Source organism: Lethenteron reissneri, chromosome 1, assembly GCF_015708825.2.
Source record: "Lethenteron reissneri isolate LAM-NWPU_2019-01 chromosome 1, ASM1570882v1, whole genome shotgun sequence".
In the NCBI taxonomy this organism is placed as follows: Eukaryota; Metazoa; Chordata; class Hyperoartia; order Petromyzontiformes; family Petromyzontidae; genus Lethenteron; species Lethenteron reissneri.
The window spans coordinates 7,110,387-7,125,676 of record NC_083779.1 but is presented as its reverse complement, the minus strand read 5'-3'; the positions used below and the strand labels follow the sequence as shown (position 1 = coordinate 7,125,676).

General features: G+C 55.6%; 1 protein-coding gene across 3 annotated transcripts in view; it reads left to right on the top strand.

Moving 5' to 3' along the window:
- The first annotated feature begins 237 nt into the window (after positions 1-237).
- The window catches only part of LOC133350259 (BCL2/adenovirus E1B 19 kDa protein-interacting protein 2-like), a 32,592-nt gene continuing 17,539 nt past the window's right edge, over positions 238-15,290 (top strand). The window contains exon 1 of one of the 3 annotated variants that reach the window (XM_061564644.1): positions 238-1,563. In XM_061564644.1, coding sequence (XP_061420628.1) covers positions 1,214-1,563 — 350 coding nt within the window. In that variant the 5' untranslated portion in view covers positions 238-1,213. The remainder of the gene's footprint in view (positions 1,564-15,290) is intronic. The other 2 variants (XM_061564465.1, XM_061564551.1) reach the window with 2 other exon arrangements.

Here is a 15,290-nt window from a genome sequence, read left to right as displayed (position 1 = left end):
ACACACACACACTCTTCACACACACACTCTCTCACACTTCTCTCACACTCTCTCTAACACTATCTCACACACACACACTCTGCTCACACTCTCTCTCACACTCTCTCACACTCCTCTCACATCCCACACCTTCTCTTCACACTCTCTCTCACACTCTCTCACACACCACACACTCTCTCACACTCTCACACACACTCTCTCACACTCTCTCACACACACACTCACACACTCACTCTCAGACTCACACACACTCTCTCTCACACTCTCTCGCTCACCCCCTCTCACGCCCTCTGTGTAACTCAACCGGTCTGTCAGGTACTCGAAGGCTTTTAAACCACCGCGGCTGCCGCTGTTGGGCGATGCAACCGCAGCGTCTCCCCGCCTCGTCTCCTCGCCTCGTCTCTGATGCGCGCTGCTCGCTGCCTGCAAACCGCACAACGACAACCACCACCGCCACCACCACAACTACAATCACCACCGCAGCAGCAGCAGCGCAGGCGGTGTGTGTCTCTCTCCGTCTGCCGCTGCCTCCGTCGATCCGTGAGCCGGCCGCCGTAACAGCGATCGCCTTTACTCGGCAGCAGCATCAACAGCAGCAGTATCAGCAGTAACAGCAGCATCAACAGCAGCAGTATCAGCATCAACAGCAGCAGCAGTATCAGTAGTAGCAGCAACAGCAGCAGTAGCAGCAGCAGCAATAACAGCAGCAGCAGTAACAGCAATATCAGCATCAACAGCAGCAGCAGTAACAGCATCAACAGCAACAGAATCAGCAGTAACAGCATCAACAGCAACAGTAACAGCATCAGCAGTATCAGCATCAACAGCAGCAGCAGTATCAGCATCAACAGCAGCAGCATCAGCATCAACAGCAGCAGTAACAGCATCAGCAGGAACAGCAGCATCAGCGACAGGAGGAGGAGCAGCAGCAGGGCGAGTCGTTACCGGCTCGGCGGACCAGAATAGCTTTGTGCCTGCAGCTGTTAGCGCTGCTGCTGCTGTTGAGTAGTGGTGTAGTGGTGTTGTTGAGTAGTGGTAGTGTTGGTGGTGGTGTAGTGGTGTTGGTGGTGGTGTAGTGGTAGTGGTGTAGTGGTAGTGGTGGTGTAGTGGTGGTGGTGTTATTGGTGGTGGTGGTGGTGTTGGTGGTGGTGTAGTGGTAGTGGTGTAGTGGTGGTGGTGTTATTGGTGGTGGTGGTGCAAACACCGCCCAGCGATGGATCCCGCGAAGGATGATGAGTATGAGCAGCAGCAGAAGCAGGAGCAGCAGGAGGAGAGCGACGTGGGGAGAGCTGCCGTCGAAACTCGCCAGTCGCAGGACGATGGCGTTCACGCTGAAGATGGTGGTGGTGGTAGTGATGGTGGTAGTGATGGTGATGATGGTGGTAGTGATGGTGGTAGTGGTAGTGATGGTGATGATGCGGACGATGATGAAGTTGCCGATGATGACGACGATGACGACGAAGATGAAGAGGGCGATGATGGCGATGCTGGAAGGGACGACGGCGATGATGGCGATGATTCGACAGCGGCGGTGGGAAAAGATGCGCAGCCTCCTCGACTTTGGTGAGTGGTGGTGTGGTGAGTGTGGTGGTGGTGTGGTGAGTGGTGGTGGTGTGGTGAGTGTTGGTGTGGTTAGTGTGATGAGCGGTGATGTGGTGGTGTGGTGAGAATTGGTGGTGAGTGGTGGTGTGAGGGTGGTGGTGTGGTGTGTGGTGAGTGGTGGTGTGAGGCTGGTGAGTGGTGGTGTGGTGAGTGGTGTGGTGAGTGGTTGTGTTGGATGTGGGGAGCGTTGGTGTGGTGAGTGGTGGGGTGGTGAGCGGTGGTGGCGTGGTGAGTGTGGTGTTGTGAGTGTGGTGTTGTGAGTGTGGTGTGGTGAGCATTGGTGTGTGGTGAGCAGTGGTGAGCGGTGGCGTGGTGAGGGTGGTGGTGGTTAGTGGTGGTGGTGTTGAGTGGTGGTGTGGTGAGCATTAGTGTGGTGAGGGTGGTGGTGGTGAGCGGTGGTGTGGTCAGGGTGGTGGTGGTGAGTGGTGGTGTGGTGAGGGTGGTGGTGGTGAGTGGTGGTGTGGTGAGGGTGGTGTGGTGAGCGGTGGTGTGGTGAGCATTAGTGTGGTGTGCTTGCGGTGTGAGCGCTGCGCTCCGAATCCAGCGACCCGAGTTCGATTCCCACCCACGGCCACCACCAACACCACCACCACCACAACCACCAACAACAACAGCTGACAAACACCCCCCCCCGTGTCGCCTCGAACAAATCGATCAGCAGCAACCACATCCACCTAATGAAGGCCGGTCAGGGGGCTTGGTGTGGCTGACCCACCACGCACCTGGCCGCCTTCATCTCTCTTGTGTTGTGTGTTCCCCGGTGCCGATGTTAAACACACACACACACCGGTTACTCGCTTGAGGCTGAGTCGACCTAGACGGGATTCTGTTTGTCGCGGCGCAGCGCTAACCACTGCGCCACCGCTCCCCGCGGACAGCATCTCACATTGACAGGCGAACAGGCAACACCCTTCACGTGTACAGTACAAAGATCAAAGATCCCCGTGTAGCCTTAACAGACTGTAAGGGCAAGTGTTGTTATAGCGAGCACCTATGAAGGCCGGAACGGTACACGAGGGGGTGGGTGGTCAGCACCACGCCCGGCCGCCTTTGTCTCCCTAGTGGCGATGTTTACACATCGAATCAGGTTCTCATTTGAGGCTGAGTCGACCTAGGGGAGGCCCAGGAGCGGTTCAGATCATCGTCACTGTTGGTGTTGGCCGTGAGCGGGAATCGAACTCGGGTCGCCGGGTTCGTAGCGCAGCGTAGCGCTAACAACTACACTACCGCTCCCCACACACGCAGACACACACACGCAGACACACACACGCAGACGCACACACGCAGACACAGCCAGACACACACACACGCAGACGCACGCAGATACACACACACAGTCACACAGACACACACGCAGACACACACACAGACACAGCCAGACACACACACACAGACACAAAGATCCCCCGTATAGCCTTAACAGACTGGACACACACACAGACACACACACAGACACACACACACGCAGACACACGCAGACGCACAGACACACACACAGACACACGCAGACGCACAGACACGCACGCACGCAAACGCACGCAGACACACACAGACACACACACACAGAGACACACACGCAGACACACACACGCAGACACACGCGCGCACAGGCAAAGATCACCCGTATATCCTGCGTAGACTGTCGGGGCAAGTTGCCATCAAGGGCCGGAACTGCAACACGACAGGGGTGGGTGGGTGGGTGGGTGGCCAGCACCACGCCCGGCCGCCTTTGTCTCTCCCCAGCGGTGATGGGGGTTTTGTTGTTGTTTGTTTTGTTTGTTTACACGTCGCAAGCCGCTCTCTCGCGATGTCGGGGAACGACCTCCGGGTCCGCCTTTGTCTCCCTTCCAGGGGGCAATGTTTACACGTAGCACCGGCTACGCATTTGAGGCGGAGTCGACCTAGGGGAGGCCCACCACTGGCTGGGTATCAACATCATCGGCAATTGGGGAGACAAAGGTGACCGGGCGTGGTGCTGACACCCCCCCCCCCCCCAATCCCATCTCGCGGACTTGATAGGTGCTACTCGCGGAGAGCACTTGCCCCAGCAGTCTGTTGAAGGCTACACGGGGGACCTTTGTCTGTGTTCGTGTGAGAGCGAGAGAGAGATGATGTTGACTACCTCGCCCGGTGTACAGGAGGTCGTGACCTCGCTGTGTGTGAGCCAGACTCTTGGGGAATCTCAGATGCGTGGTGAGATGTTGACTACCTCGCCCGGTGCACAGGAGGTCGTGGCTTCGATCCTGACCCCGACGATGCCACGGTGATGGGTGCTTCTCACGAACGGCACTTGCCCCCGCAGTCTGTTGAAGGCTACACAGGGGACCTTTGTCTGTGTTTGTGTGTCACGCTTGGCTGCGTCGTTTGCACGGCGTGCCGTGCAACGTGACGTCCATGGGCCCAGTTGCCACGCGCAGAGGGGCGGCTGCAATAGGTTACGTGGCGAGCGCAGAGGAAGAACGAAAACACAGCAACAAAAACCACCCGCCCGTTGTACCGTACTTCTATGCGCTCCCGCAAAAAAAACATTGCCCCGAATGGTGGTGGGGGTGGGGTGGGCAGCAAACCACGCCCGGCCGCCTTTGTCTCCCTTGGTGCCGATGTGGTTTTATTTGTGAGCGGTGGCAGCGGCGATTTAATTATCGGCGCTGAGCTCCCGATTCTGGCTCGCCACCGATTAAACACGGTGGCTGATCAGAACCGAACCGGTGCTGGGCCTCCCCTAGGTGGACTCGGCCTCCAAAAGAGTATCCGGTGGGGTGTGTGTTAAACATCAGCACCGGGGAGACAAAGGCGGTCGGGCGCGGTCCTGGCAACCCACCCCCCCCCCGTGTGCCGTTCCCAGGTGCTGCTACTGCTGCCACACGCAAACAGCACTTGCCCCAATAGTAGTCTGGCGAAGGCTATACGGGGGATCTTTGTCTTTGTAGGGACGGTTTGGCAGGGATTGACACTGCGCCTCCTCACATGAGTTGGACTCCCCCACCCCGCCCCTCTCTGTCTCTCCCTGTCTCTCCCCGTCTCTCTCTCCGTGTCTCTCTCCCCGTGTCTCTCCAACTCTCGTGTCTCTCCCCGTGTCTCTTTTTTTTTACGATCAGTGGAAACAAGAAGATGCTCGGTGTAGTTGGCACTTTGCTTCGTTCATCATTTCTCTCTCCCCGTGTCTCTCAACGTGTCTCTCCACGTGTCTCTCGCCGTGTCTCTCCCCCCGTCTCTCTCCCTGTCTCTCTCCAACTCTCGTGTTTCTCCTCGTGTCTCTCTCCCCGTGTCTCTCCCCGTGTCTCTCCGCGCCCCGGGTGGAAGAGTTCCTGCGCGTGGTGAGAGCGGGGAATGTCGCCTCGCAAGATTCCCACCGCACCACCACTCTCTTCTCTTTCTCACCACCACCACCACCCTCTCTCTCACTCACCAACACTCTCACTCTCACTCACCACCACTCTCTCACTCACCAACTCTCTCTCTTCTCTCACTCACCACTCTCTCTCACCACTCACCAACACTCACTCACCACTCACCAACACTGTCTCACCACTCTCTCTCTCTCACCACACCCCATGGCTCCCACCTCCCACGCACCCAACAAGCCAGATGATTGGTAACCTTTGTGGGTACCACGTGGGTTGGGCTTCGATGCCCCCGCTCACGGCCACCAACAACGAAGCCCTCAACGGGTCCTGGGCCTCCCGTGCCTCGGTCGAGCGCCCGGTGCGATGTGTACAACCATCGCCGCTGGGGAGACAAAGGCGGCCGGGCGCTGTCTATGGCCCCACCACCCCCTCGTGTGCCACAGTGCACTTGCCTGGCAGTCTGTCAATGTCTATACGGGGGATCTTTGTCTGTATGACGGAATGGTTGTGACAGGCTGCGCGTGTGTGTGTATCGGACAATTTCCCATTGTGGCACAGCGATCATTTAGACGACGTTTCGGGCCATGGACTCTTTTTCATGGCACGCAGTTGTTTAGGCTCGGTGGGGGGGGGGGGTTGTTGGGGGTTGGGGTTTGGTGGGGGTGTTGGGGGGGAGGGTTGGTGAGGGGGGTGTTGGGGGGTGGTTGGTGGGGTGAGGTTGGTGGGGGGGGTTTGGTGGGTGGGGTTGGTGGGGGGGGGGGGGGTTGGTGGGGGGGGGTTGGTGGGGGGGGTTGGTGGGGGGGGGTTGTTGGGGGTTGGGGTTTGGTGGGGGTGTTGGGGGGGAGGGTTGGTGAGGGGGGTGTTGGGGGGTGTTGGGGGGTGGTTGGTGGGGTGAGGTTGGTGGGGGGGGTTTGGTGGGTGGGGTTGGTGGGGGGGGGGTTGGTGGGGGGGGGGGTTGGTGGGGGGGGGTTGGTGGGGAGGGTGTCGTGCCAGTCACGTGACGCTGTGGCGAGGCGTCTTGGGGGGCAATGATGAGAGGGGACGCTGGGAACAGCCTCCTGGACAAAAATAACAGCGGGCGGGGTGCGATGCCAAAGACAAAGCGCCCCCGTGTAGCTGTTGGGGCAAGTGCTGCGCTGTCTGCGAGTGGCACCCAATGAAGGCCGGTACGTCACACGAGGGAGGGGGTGGGTGGCCAGCACGACGCCCGGCCGCCTTTGTCTCCCCGGTGGCGGTGTTTGCCACACACCGCACGGGGTTAGCGACTCACGTGTTGGCGCTGTCACTGTGATGGGTCGTGAGAGGGAATCTAACTCGGGTCGCCGGGTTCAGAGCTCGCGTGCGTTTACACCAACACACACGTTGTTTACACACAAACACACACACACGGTCACACGCACAAGGTTACACACACACACACGGTTACACACACACACGGTCACACACACGGTTACACACACAGTTTATATACACACACGGTTACACACACACACGGTCACACACACACGGTTACACACACAGTTTATATACACACACGGTCACACGCACACACACACACGGTTAAACACGTGGTCACACACGCACGTGGTTTACACACAAACATGGTTACACGCACAAGGTTACACACACAGTTTATATACACACGCGGGCACACACGGTCACACGCACACACACACACGGCTACACAACAACAACCGCCATTCGCCACTAAGTGGCGGTGATGTCACCACGACGCTTGTGCCAGGCCATGTGCACCTTGAGGCTACACACACACACGGACACACACACACACGGACACACACACACGGTTACACACACACGGTTACACACACAGTTTATATACACACAGCTACACACACAGTTGATATACACACGCGGTCAAACACGCACGCACATACGGTCACACGCACACACACACACGGTGACGCACGGTTACACACACACACGGTTACACACACAGTTGATATACACACAGCTACACACACACAGCTACACACACACACGGTTACACACACACACACAGCTACACACACACACAGCTACACACACACATACAGCTACACACACAGTTGATATACACACGCGGTCACACACGCGCACACACACGCTCACACATACACACGGTGACGCACGGTGACACACGCACACACATACAGACGGTGACACACGCACACACACACACAGACGGTGACACACGCACACACACACAGACGGTGACACACGCACACACACACACAGACGGTGACACACGCACACACACAGACGGTGACACACGCACACACACACACAGACGGTGACACAAGCACACACACACAGACGGTGACACACGCACACACACACACACAGACGGTGACACACACACACATACAGACGGTGACACACGCACACACACACACAGACGGTGACACACGCACACACACAGACGGTGGCACACACACACAGACGGTGACACGCACACGCACACAGACGGTGACACACGCACACACACAGATGGTGACACACGCACACACACACACAGACGGTGACACACACACACAGACGGTGACACACGCACACACACACACAGACGGTGACACACGCACACACACACAGACGGTGACACACGCACACACACACACAGACGGTGACACACACACACACACAGACGGTGACACACGCACACACACACACACAGACGGTGACACACACACACAAAGACGGTGACACACGCACACACACACACAGACGGTGACACAACGCACACACAACAGACGGTGACACACGCACACACACAGACGGTGACACACGCACACACACACACAGACGGTGACACGCACACGCACACAGACGGTGACACACGCACACACACAGATGGTGACACACGCACACACACACACACAGACGGTGACACACGCACACACACACACAGAGACGGTGACACACGCACACACACACACAGACGGTGACACACACAGACGGTGACACACGCACACACACACACAGACGGTGACACACACACACACACACAGACGGTGACACACGCACACACACACACATACAGACGGTGACACACGCACACACACACACATACAGACGGTGACACACGCACACACACACACAGACGGTGACACACGCACACACACAGACGGTGACACACGCACACACACACACACAGAAGGTGACACGCACACGCACACAGACGGTGACACACGCACACACACAGATGGTGACACACGCACACACACAGACAGACGGTGACACACGCACACACACACAGACGGTGGCACACGCACACACACAGACAGACGGTGACACGCACACACACACAGACGGTGGCACACACACACACACAGACGGTGACACACGCACACACACACACAGACGGTGACACACACACACAGACGGTGACACACACACACAGACGGTGACACACGCACACACATACGCACGGTGGCACGCACACACACAGACGGTGACACACGCACACACACACAGACGGTGACACACAGACAGACGGTGACACGCACAGACGGTAACACATGCACACACACACACACGGTGACACACGCACACACACAGACGGTGATACACCCACACATACACACATACGGTGACACAAGCACACACACAGACGGTGACACACGCACACACACACACAGACGGTGACACACGCACACACACACACAGACGGTGACACACGCACACGCACACAGACGGTGACACACGCACACACACAGACGGTGACACGCGCACACACACACACACAGACGGTGACACACGCAACACACACACACAGACGGTGACACACGCACACACACACAGATGGTGACACACACGCACACACACACAGATGGTGACACACACACACACAGACGGTGACACACGCACACACACACACAGACGGTGACACACACACAGACGGTGACACACACACACAGATGGTGACACACACACACACGGTGACACACACACACGCACACACACACACAGACGGTGACACACACACACAGACGGTGACACACACACACAGACGGTGACACACACACACAGATGGTGACACACACACATGGTGACACACACACGCACACACACACAGATGGTGACACACACACACACACAGATGGTGACACACGCACACACACACACAGACGGTGACACACACACACAGATGGTGACACACACACACACGGTGACACACACACACGCACACACACACACAGATGGTGACACACACACGCACACACACACAGGCGGTGACACACGCACACACACACACACACAGACGGTGACACACACACACAGACGCGCCCACTAAGTGCATGGTAACGCCCCTGGTAACTTGCAAACACACGCGGAGCTCTCGCTTTCCCTGGCTGCTCGAGAGAGCGAGGGCGAGAAAGGTGACGTCACCTTCTCTCTGACGTCACAGCTGGGGTGGCCACACCCTTGGTCCCGTGACCACCACCACCACGGCCACGTGCTGTTCGCGAGCGCCGATTTAATCCTTCGTACTCGGCAATTAAAATAAATAAATATATAATCGCCCCATCGCCTAGTAGTTAATCGATTTGGGCCAAAGCTGATCGTAATAATAATAATTTAAATGTATGAAGCGCCCTTCTAGACAATCTTTCTCGGTCGCAGCGGATCGGTGACGTCGCCTGGCGTCATTTGTGACGTCATCTCGCCGTGTCTGTCGCTGCATGCGTGCTTTGTGATGTCATCTCGCCGTGTCTGTCGCTGCATGCGTGCTTTGTGACGTCATCTCGCCATGCCCGTCGCTGTACGTGTGCTTTGTGACGTCATCTCGCCGTGTCTGTCGCTGCATGCGTGCTTTGTGATGTCATCTCGCCGTGTCTGTCGCTGTACGTGTGCTTTGTGACGTCATCTCGCCGTGTCTGTCGCTGCATGCGTGCTTTGTGATGTCATCTCGCCGTGTCTGTCGCTGCATGCGTGCTTTGTGACGTCATCTCGCCATGCCCGTCGCTGTACGTGTGCTTTGTGACATCATCTCGCCGTGTCTGTCGCTGCATGCGTGCTTTGTGATGTCATCTCGCCGTGTCTGTCGCTGTACGTGTGCTTTGTGACGTCATCTCGCCATGCCCGTCGCTGTACGTGTGCTTTGTGACGTCATCTCGCCGTGTCTGTCGCTGCATGCGTGCTTTGTGATGTCATCTCGCCGTGTCTGTCGCTGTACGTGTGCTTTGTGACGTCATCTCGCCGTGTCTGTCGCTGCATGCGTGCTTTGTGATGTCATCTCGCCGTGTCTGTCGCTGTACGTGTGCTTTGTGACGTCATCTCGCCATGCCCGTCGCTGTACGTGTGCTTTGTGATGTCATCTCGCCGTGCCCGTCGATGTACACGTGCTTTGTGATGTCATCTCGCCGTGTCTGTCGCTGTACGTGTGCTTTGTGACATCATCTCACCGTGTCTGTCGCTGTACGTGTGCTTTGTGACATCATCTCGCCGTGTCTGTCGCTGTACGTGTGCTTTGTGACATCATCTCACCGTGTCTGTCGCTGTACGTGTGCTTTGTGACATCATCTCGCCGTGTCTGTCGCTGTACGCGTGCTTTGTGACGTCATCTGGCTGTGCCCGTCGCTGTACACGTGCTTTGTGATGTCATCTCACCGTGTCCGTCGCTGTACACGTGCTTTGTGACGTCATCTCGCCGTGCCCGTCGCTGTACACGTGCTTTGTGATGTCATCTCGCCGTGCCCGTCGCTGTACACGTGCTTTGTGATGTCATCTCGCCGTGCCCGTCGCTGTACACGTGCTTTGTGACGTCATCTCGCCGTGCCCGTCGCTGTACACGTGCTTTGTGATGTCATCTCGCCGTGCCCGTCGCTGTACACGTGCTTTGTGATGTCATCTCGCCGTGCCCGTCGCTGTACACGTGCTTTGTGATGTCATCTCGCCGTGTCCGTCGCTGTACACGTGCTTTGTGACGTCATCTCGCCGTGCCCGTCGCTGTACACGTGCTTTGTGACATCATCTCGCCGTGCCCGTCGCTGCACGTGTGCTTTGTGATGTCATCTCGCCGTGCCCGTCGCTGCATGCGTGCTTTGTGACATCATCTCGCTGTTTCTGTCGCTGTACGTGTACTTTGTGACATCATCTGGCCGTGCCCGTCGCTGCACGTGTGCTTTGTGACGTCATCTCGCTGTTTCTGTCGCTGTACACGTGCTTTGTGACGTCATCTCGCCGTGTCTGTCGCTGTACGTGTGCTTTGTGATGTCATCTCGCTGTGTCTGTCGCTGTACGTGTGCTTTGTGACGTCATCTCGCCGTGTCTGTCGCTGCATGCGTGCTTTGTGACGTCATCTCGCCGTGCCCGTCGCTGCACGTGTACTTTGTGACATCATCTCGCCGTGTCTGTCGCTGCACGCCTGCTTTGTGACGTCATCTCGCTGTGTCTGTCGCTGTACGTGTGCTTTGTGACGTCATCTCGCCGTGTCTGTCGCTGTACGTGTGCTTTGTGACGTCATCTCGCCGTGCCCGTCGCTGTACGTGTGCTTTGTGATGTCATCTCGCCGTGTTTGTTGCTGTACGTGTGCTTTGTGATGTCATCTCGCCGTGTCTGTCGCTGCACGTGTGCTTTGTGATGTCATCTCGCCGTGCCCGTCGCTGTACACGTGCTTTGTGACATCATCGCGCCGTGACCACCATGTTGTCCTGGAGCGCTCGCGCTCCATTGGCTGCGACTCTGTCATTGGTCTTGGCCAGCGCCCCTCGGCAACGCCGCGTCCTGCCGAGCCCACTGGCTTCCCTGATGGCGACGACGGCGGCGGCGGTGGTGGCGGTGGCGGTGGTGGTGGGGATGTCTCTGGGGAGCGGTGGTGCAGCGGTAGCGCTGCTAACGGCTGCACATCGCTTCGAACCCGGCGGCACAGGGGTTCGATTCCCGCTCACGTCCACCAACACCGGTGACGATTATCCGAATCGGTTCTGGGCCTACCCCTAGATCGACTCGGCCTCAAATGAGTACCTTGTGCGATGTGTAGAACATCGCCACCGGGGCGACCGAGACGACCGGGCGTGGTGCTGGCCACCCAATCCCCTCGTGTGCCGTGCCGGCCTTCGTAGGTGTCGCTCGTTAACAGCACTTGACCCCAACAGTCTGCTAAGGCTATACAGGGGAGCTTTGCTTTTTGATTTCTCTAACCATAGGTGCTTGTTCACAGCACTTACCCCAACAGCATGTTAAGGTCTATAATTAAGGTTTTTGGGTTAGATCGCGTAAATATAAATGTGTCGTCAAACACACCGCCACCCGACACGACCAATTTTAAAGGTTTGTCGCGTAAACAAAACGTGCCCAATTCGTTACTAGCACAGCACACCGGTGTGTTGGAGCGTAAACCCACGACGTTTACCGTTCAAGTACGACGTTTCGCCAGTAATAGCAACTAGCATTATCAGGCGGACGGCGAGCCTGTTAAGGCTATATGGGGGGCATCTTTGTCTTTGATGTCCCTAGCCTGTAGCGTGCGCTCCAATCCGTGTGTGCTCTCCCTTGCTGCCCCTCGATGTAAACTCCACGTGGGTGCGTACTTAGTCCCTCCCCTTCCTCTCGGTGACGTCCGCGTTTCTGACGCCACGAGCGACTTGGCCGAGCCACCCGTGCACGGCCCGGCGACGGGAGGGGAAGGGAGCGATGGAGTCGGTGACAAAGGGGGACGGGAGAACGATACGGAGAGGAGAGGGAACCGATGGAACTGGAAATTCGAGGGAAAAGGATGGGGAAGGAACGGAGAAAAGAGAGCACGGGGGTCAGGAGGGATGAGGAGAGGCTGTTCGTGGGCCTCGATGGAGGAAGAGCAGCGTCTAAACTAAAACTGTCGCAATCACGAAAAGTAAATGAACTCATCTTCTTGGTTCTTTCGGTAAAGTCACGTAGAAGGGAAATAATAAAGTAATAAAAATAAAACATTATAAAATAATATTATTGTATTATGTTTTATTTTTATTATTTTAAAATAATATTATTTTATTATGTTTAATTTTTATTATTTTATTATTTATTATAAAACGTTATAAAATATTATTCTTTTATTATGTTTTATTTTTATTATTTTAGTATTTCCCTTCCACGTGACTTTACCAAAAGAACCAAGAAGATGAATCCCTGCAGTCACGAAAGCTTTAAATCGAAAAGTAAATGAACTATTAAAACTACGCTACTTTTTTGTTTCACCCAGGTAAGGCCCTCCTGAGCTGCTGTAAGGCTGTTTTTCAGAAGCGATTTGGCCACGAATCGTAGCTCAACGAAGTGGCTTTTATCACCCCGTGAAAATTCATCGCAGCCAAATACTCTAAACGCTTGACACAGAATCTAAATGTGGAGGGAAAACCCAAAAAACCTGGAAAAAAAATCTACACAACCACGAGGAGAGAGACATGCATACTCCAAATATACAGCAACAGGCGTCAGGGTTGGGATTGAACCCACGAACCTCCTGCATACCAGGCGAGCTGGTTAACATCTCCTAGCCACAATGATGATGATGAGAGAGAGACACCGCAAACTCCAAATATACAACAGGCATCAGGGTTGGGATTGAACCCACGACCTCCTGCATACCAGGCGAGGTAGTTAACATCTCCTAGCCACAATGATGATGATGAGAGAGACACTGCAAACTCCAAATATACAACAGGCGTCAGGGTTGGGATTGAACCCACGACCTCCTGCGTACCAGGCGAGCTGGTTAACATCTCCTAGCCACAATGATGATGATGAGAGAGAGACACCGCAAACTCCAAATATACAACAGGCGTCAGGGTTGGGATTGAACCCACGACCTCCTGCATATTAGGCGAGCTGGTTAACATCTCCTAGCCACCGTGGCGCCCACTGTTTTCACAGCTGGCGGTGACTGAGAGTGGGCAAGGGTTTCATGGTGGGGGTGGCCACTCAAGTCACGTGACGTACGGGGGGGAGTCTTCAGCCATACGTATCTATCTTCTTGGTACTTTCGGTAAAGTCACGTAGAAGGGAAATAATAAAATAATCAAAATAAAACATAATAAAATAATTCTCACAACGTTTCGGCCACAACGCAAGCAGCCGTCCTCAGGTGAAGAATAGGTCTGTCGGGAAGACAGCGTCTGAATGAACACCACCAGGCTTGGCAGCGTATATTTAAGCTGGGTTGGAGGGGGAAGAGCGCCTTGACAAAGGAATTTAGCATATTTATGGGAAATGCAGATATGGGATTAGTCACGACAGATATGGGATTAGTCTACGTGACTTTACCGAAAGAACCAAGAAGATGAATCCCTGCAGTCACGAAAGCTTTAAATCGAAATACGTATCTATGTTGAACTTTTTTCGCACCGTATGTAGCCAACCGTGCTAATCGGAGATGCGATTTTAAGATGAGAGATTTCTAGATGAGAAGAGGAGGGATTCTGATTGGGTTTGGCCACACGGCAGTCCAGGAGGCTTGAGCCGGTTGAGATAGATGCATCTATAGTAGCGGGTTAGCACACGTTTATTAAAGCAATTCACACTAGCGCCAGAACTACAAAACGCGTGTGGGGGAACTATGACTAGATTCCATGTGTCCACGTTTTTTTTATTTTATTTCTTGACGCACACAACAATCGGGACCTCCCCATTGGAACCTCATTTGCCTGTAAAAAATATGATAATTGTTTTCTTACCCTTTTATCTGGCAACAAAACTGACACCTTTTTTTACAAGGAGTCATGTTTGCATATGTAGTGGTGGTATTGACGTGCGCCGGCAGTGATGGATCACGGGGCGCGGGGTTGGGCACGCGGTGTGGGCGTGGCATGGACGCGCGCGCCGGTGGTGAGGCGCGCTCACACAAGCTGGGAAAAGAGGATCGTAGCGAGTGCGCAGTGATTGGTCAGATAAGTGAGTACTCTCAGCGACGTCCGGAGGAGGGGTATAAAGGGGGACGCGCGAGAGCACTCGTGGTCAGTGTTAACCAGTTGAAGACCGAAGACGGGGTGGAGGAGGTAGGGGCCCTGTGTGGCTCGGAGCCGAGACTGGGGGGACCGTAGTCCGACGCCCGTGTGGGTCGGGACGGTGGTACCCAGAGCCGAGACGGGCACCCCGGCTGGGTGTGTCCCGGAAGGCTACGGGGCGTAAGAGCCCGTGTCAGTGTAGCTGAGTGGGTGTTGGTCACCCGTGTAGCTGAGTGGGTGTTGGTCACCCGTGTAGCTGAGTGGGTGTTAGTCACCCGTGTAGCTGAGTGGGTGTTGGTCACCCGTGTAGCTAAGTGGGTGTTGGTCACCCGTGTAACGAAGTTGTAGCTGAGTGGGTGTCCGTCACCCGTGTAGCTGAGTGGGTGTTGGTCACCCGTGTAGCTAAGTGGGGGTTGGTCACCCG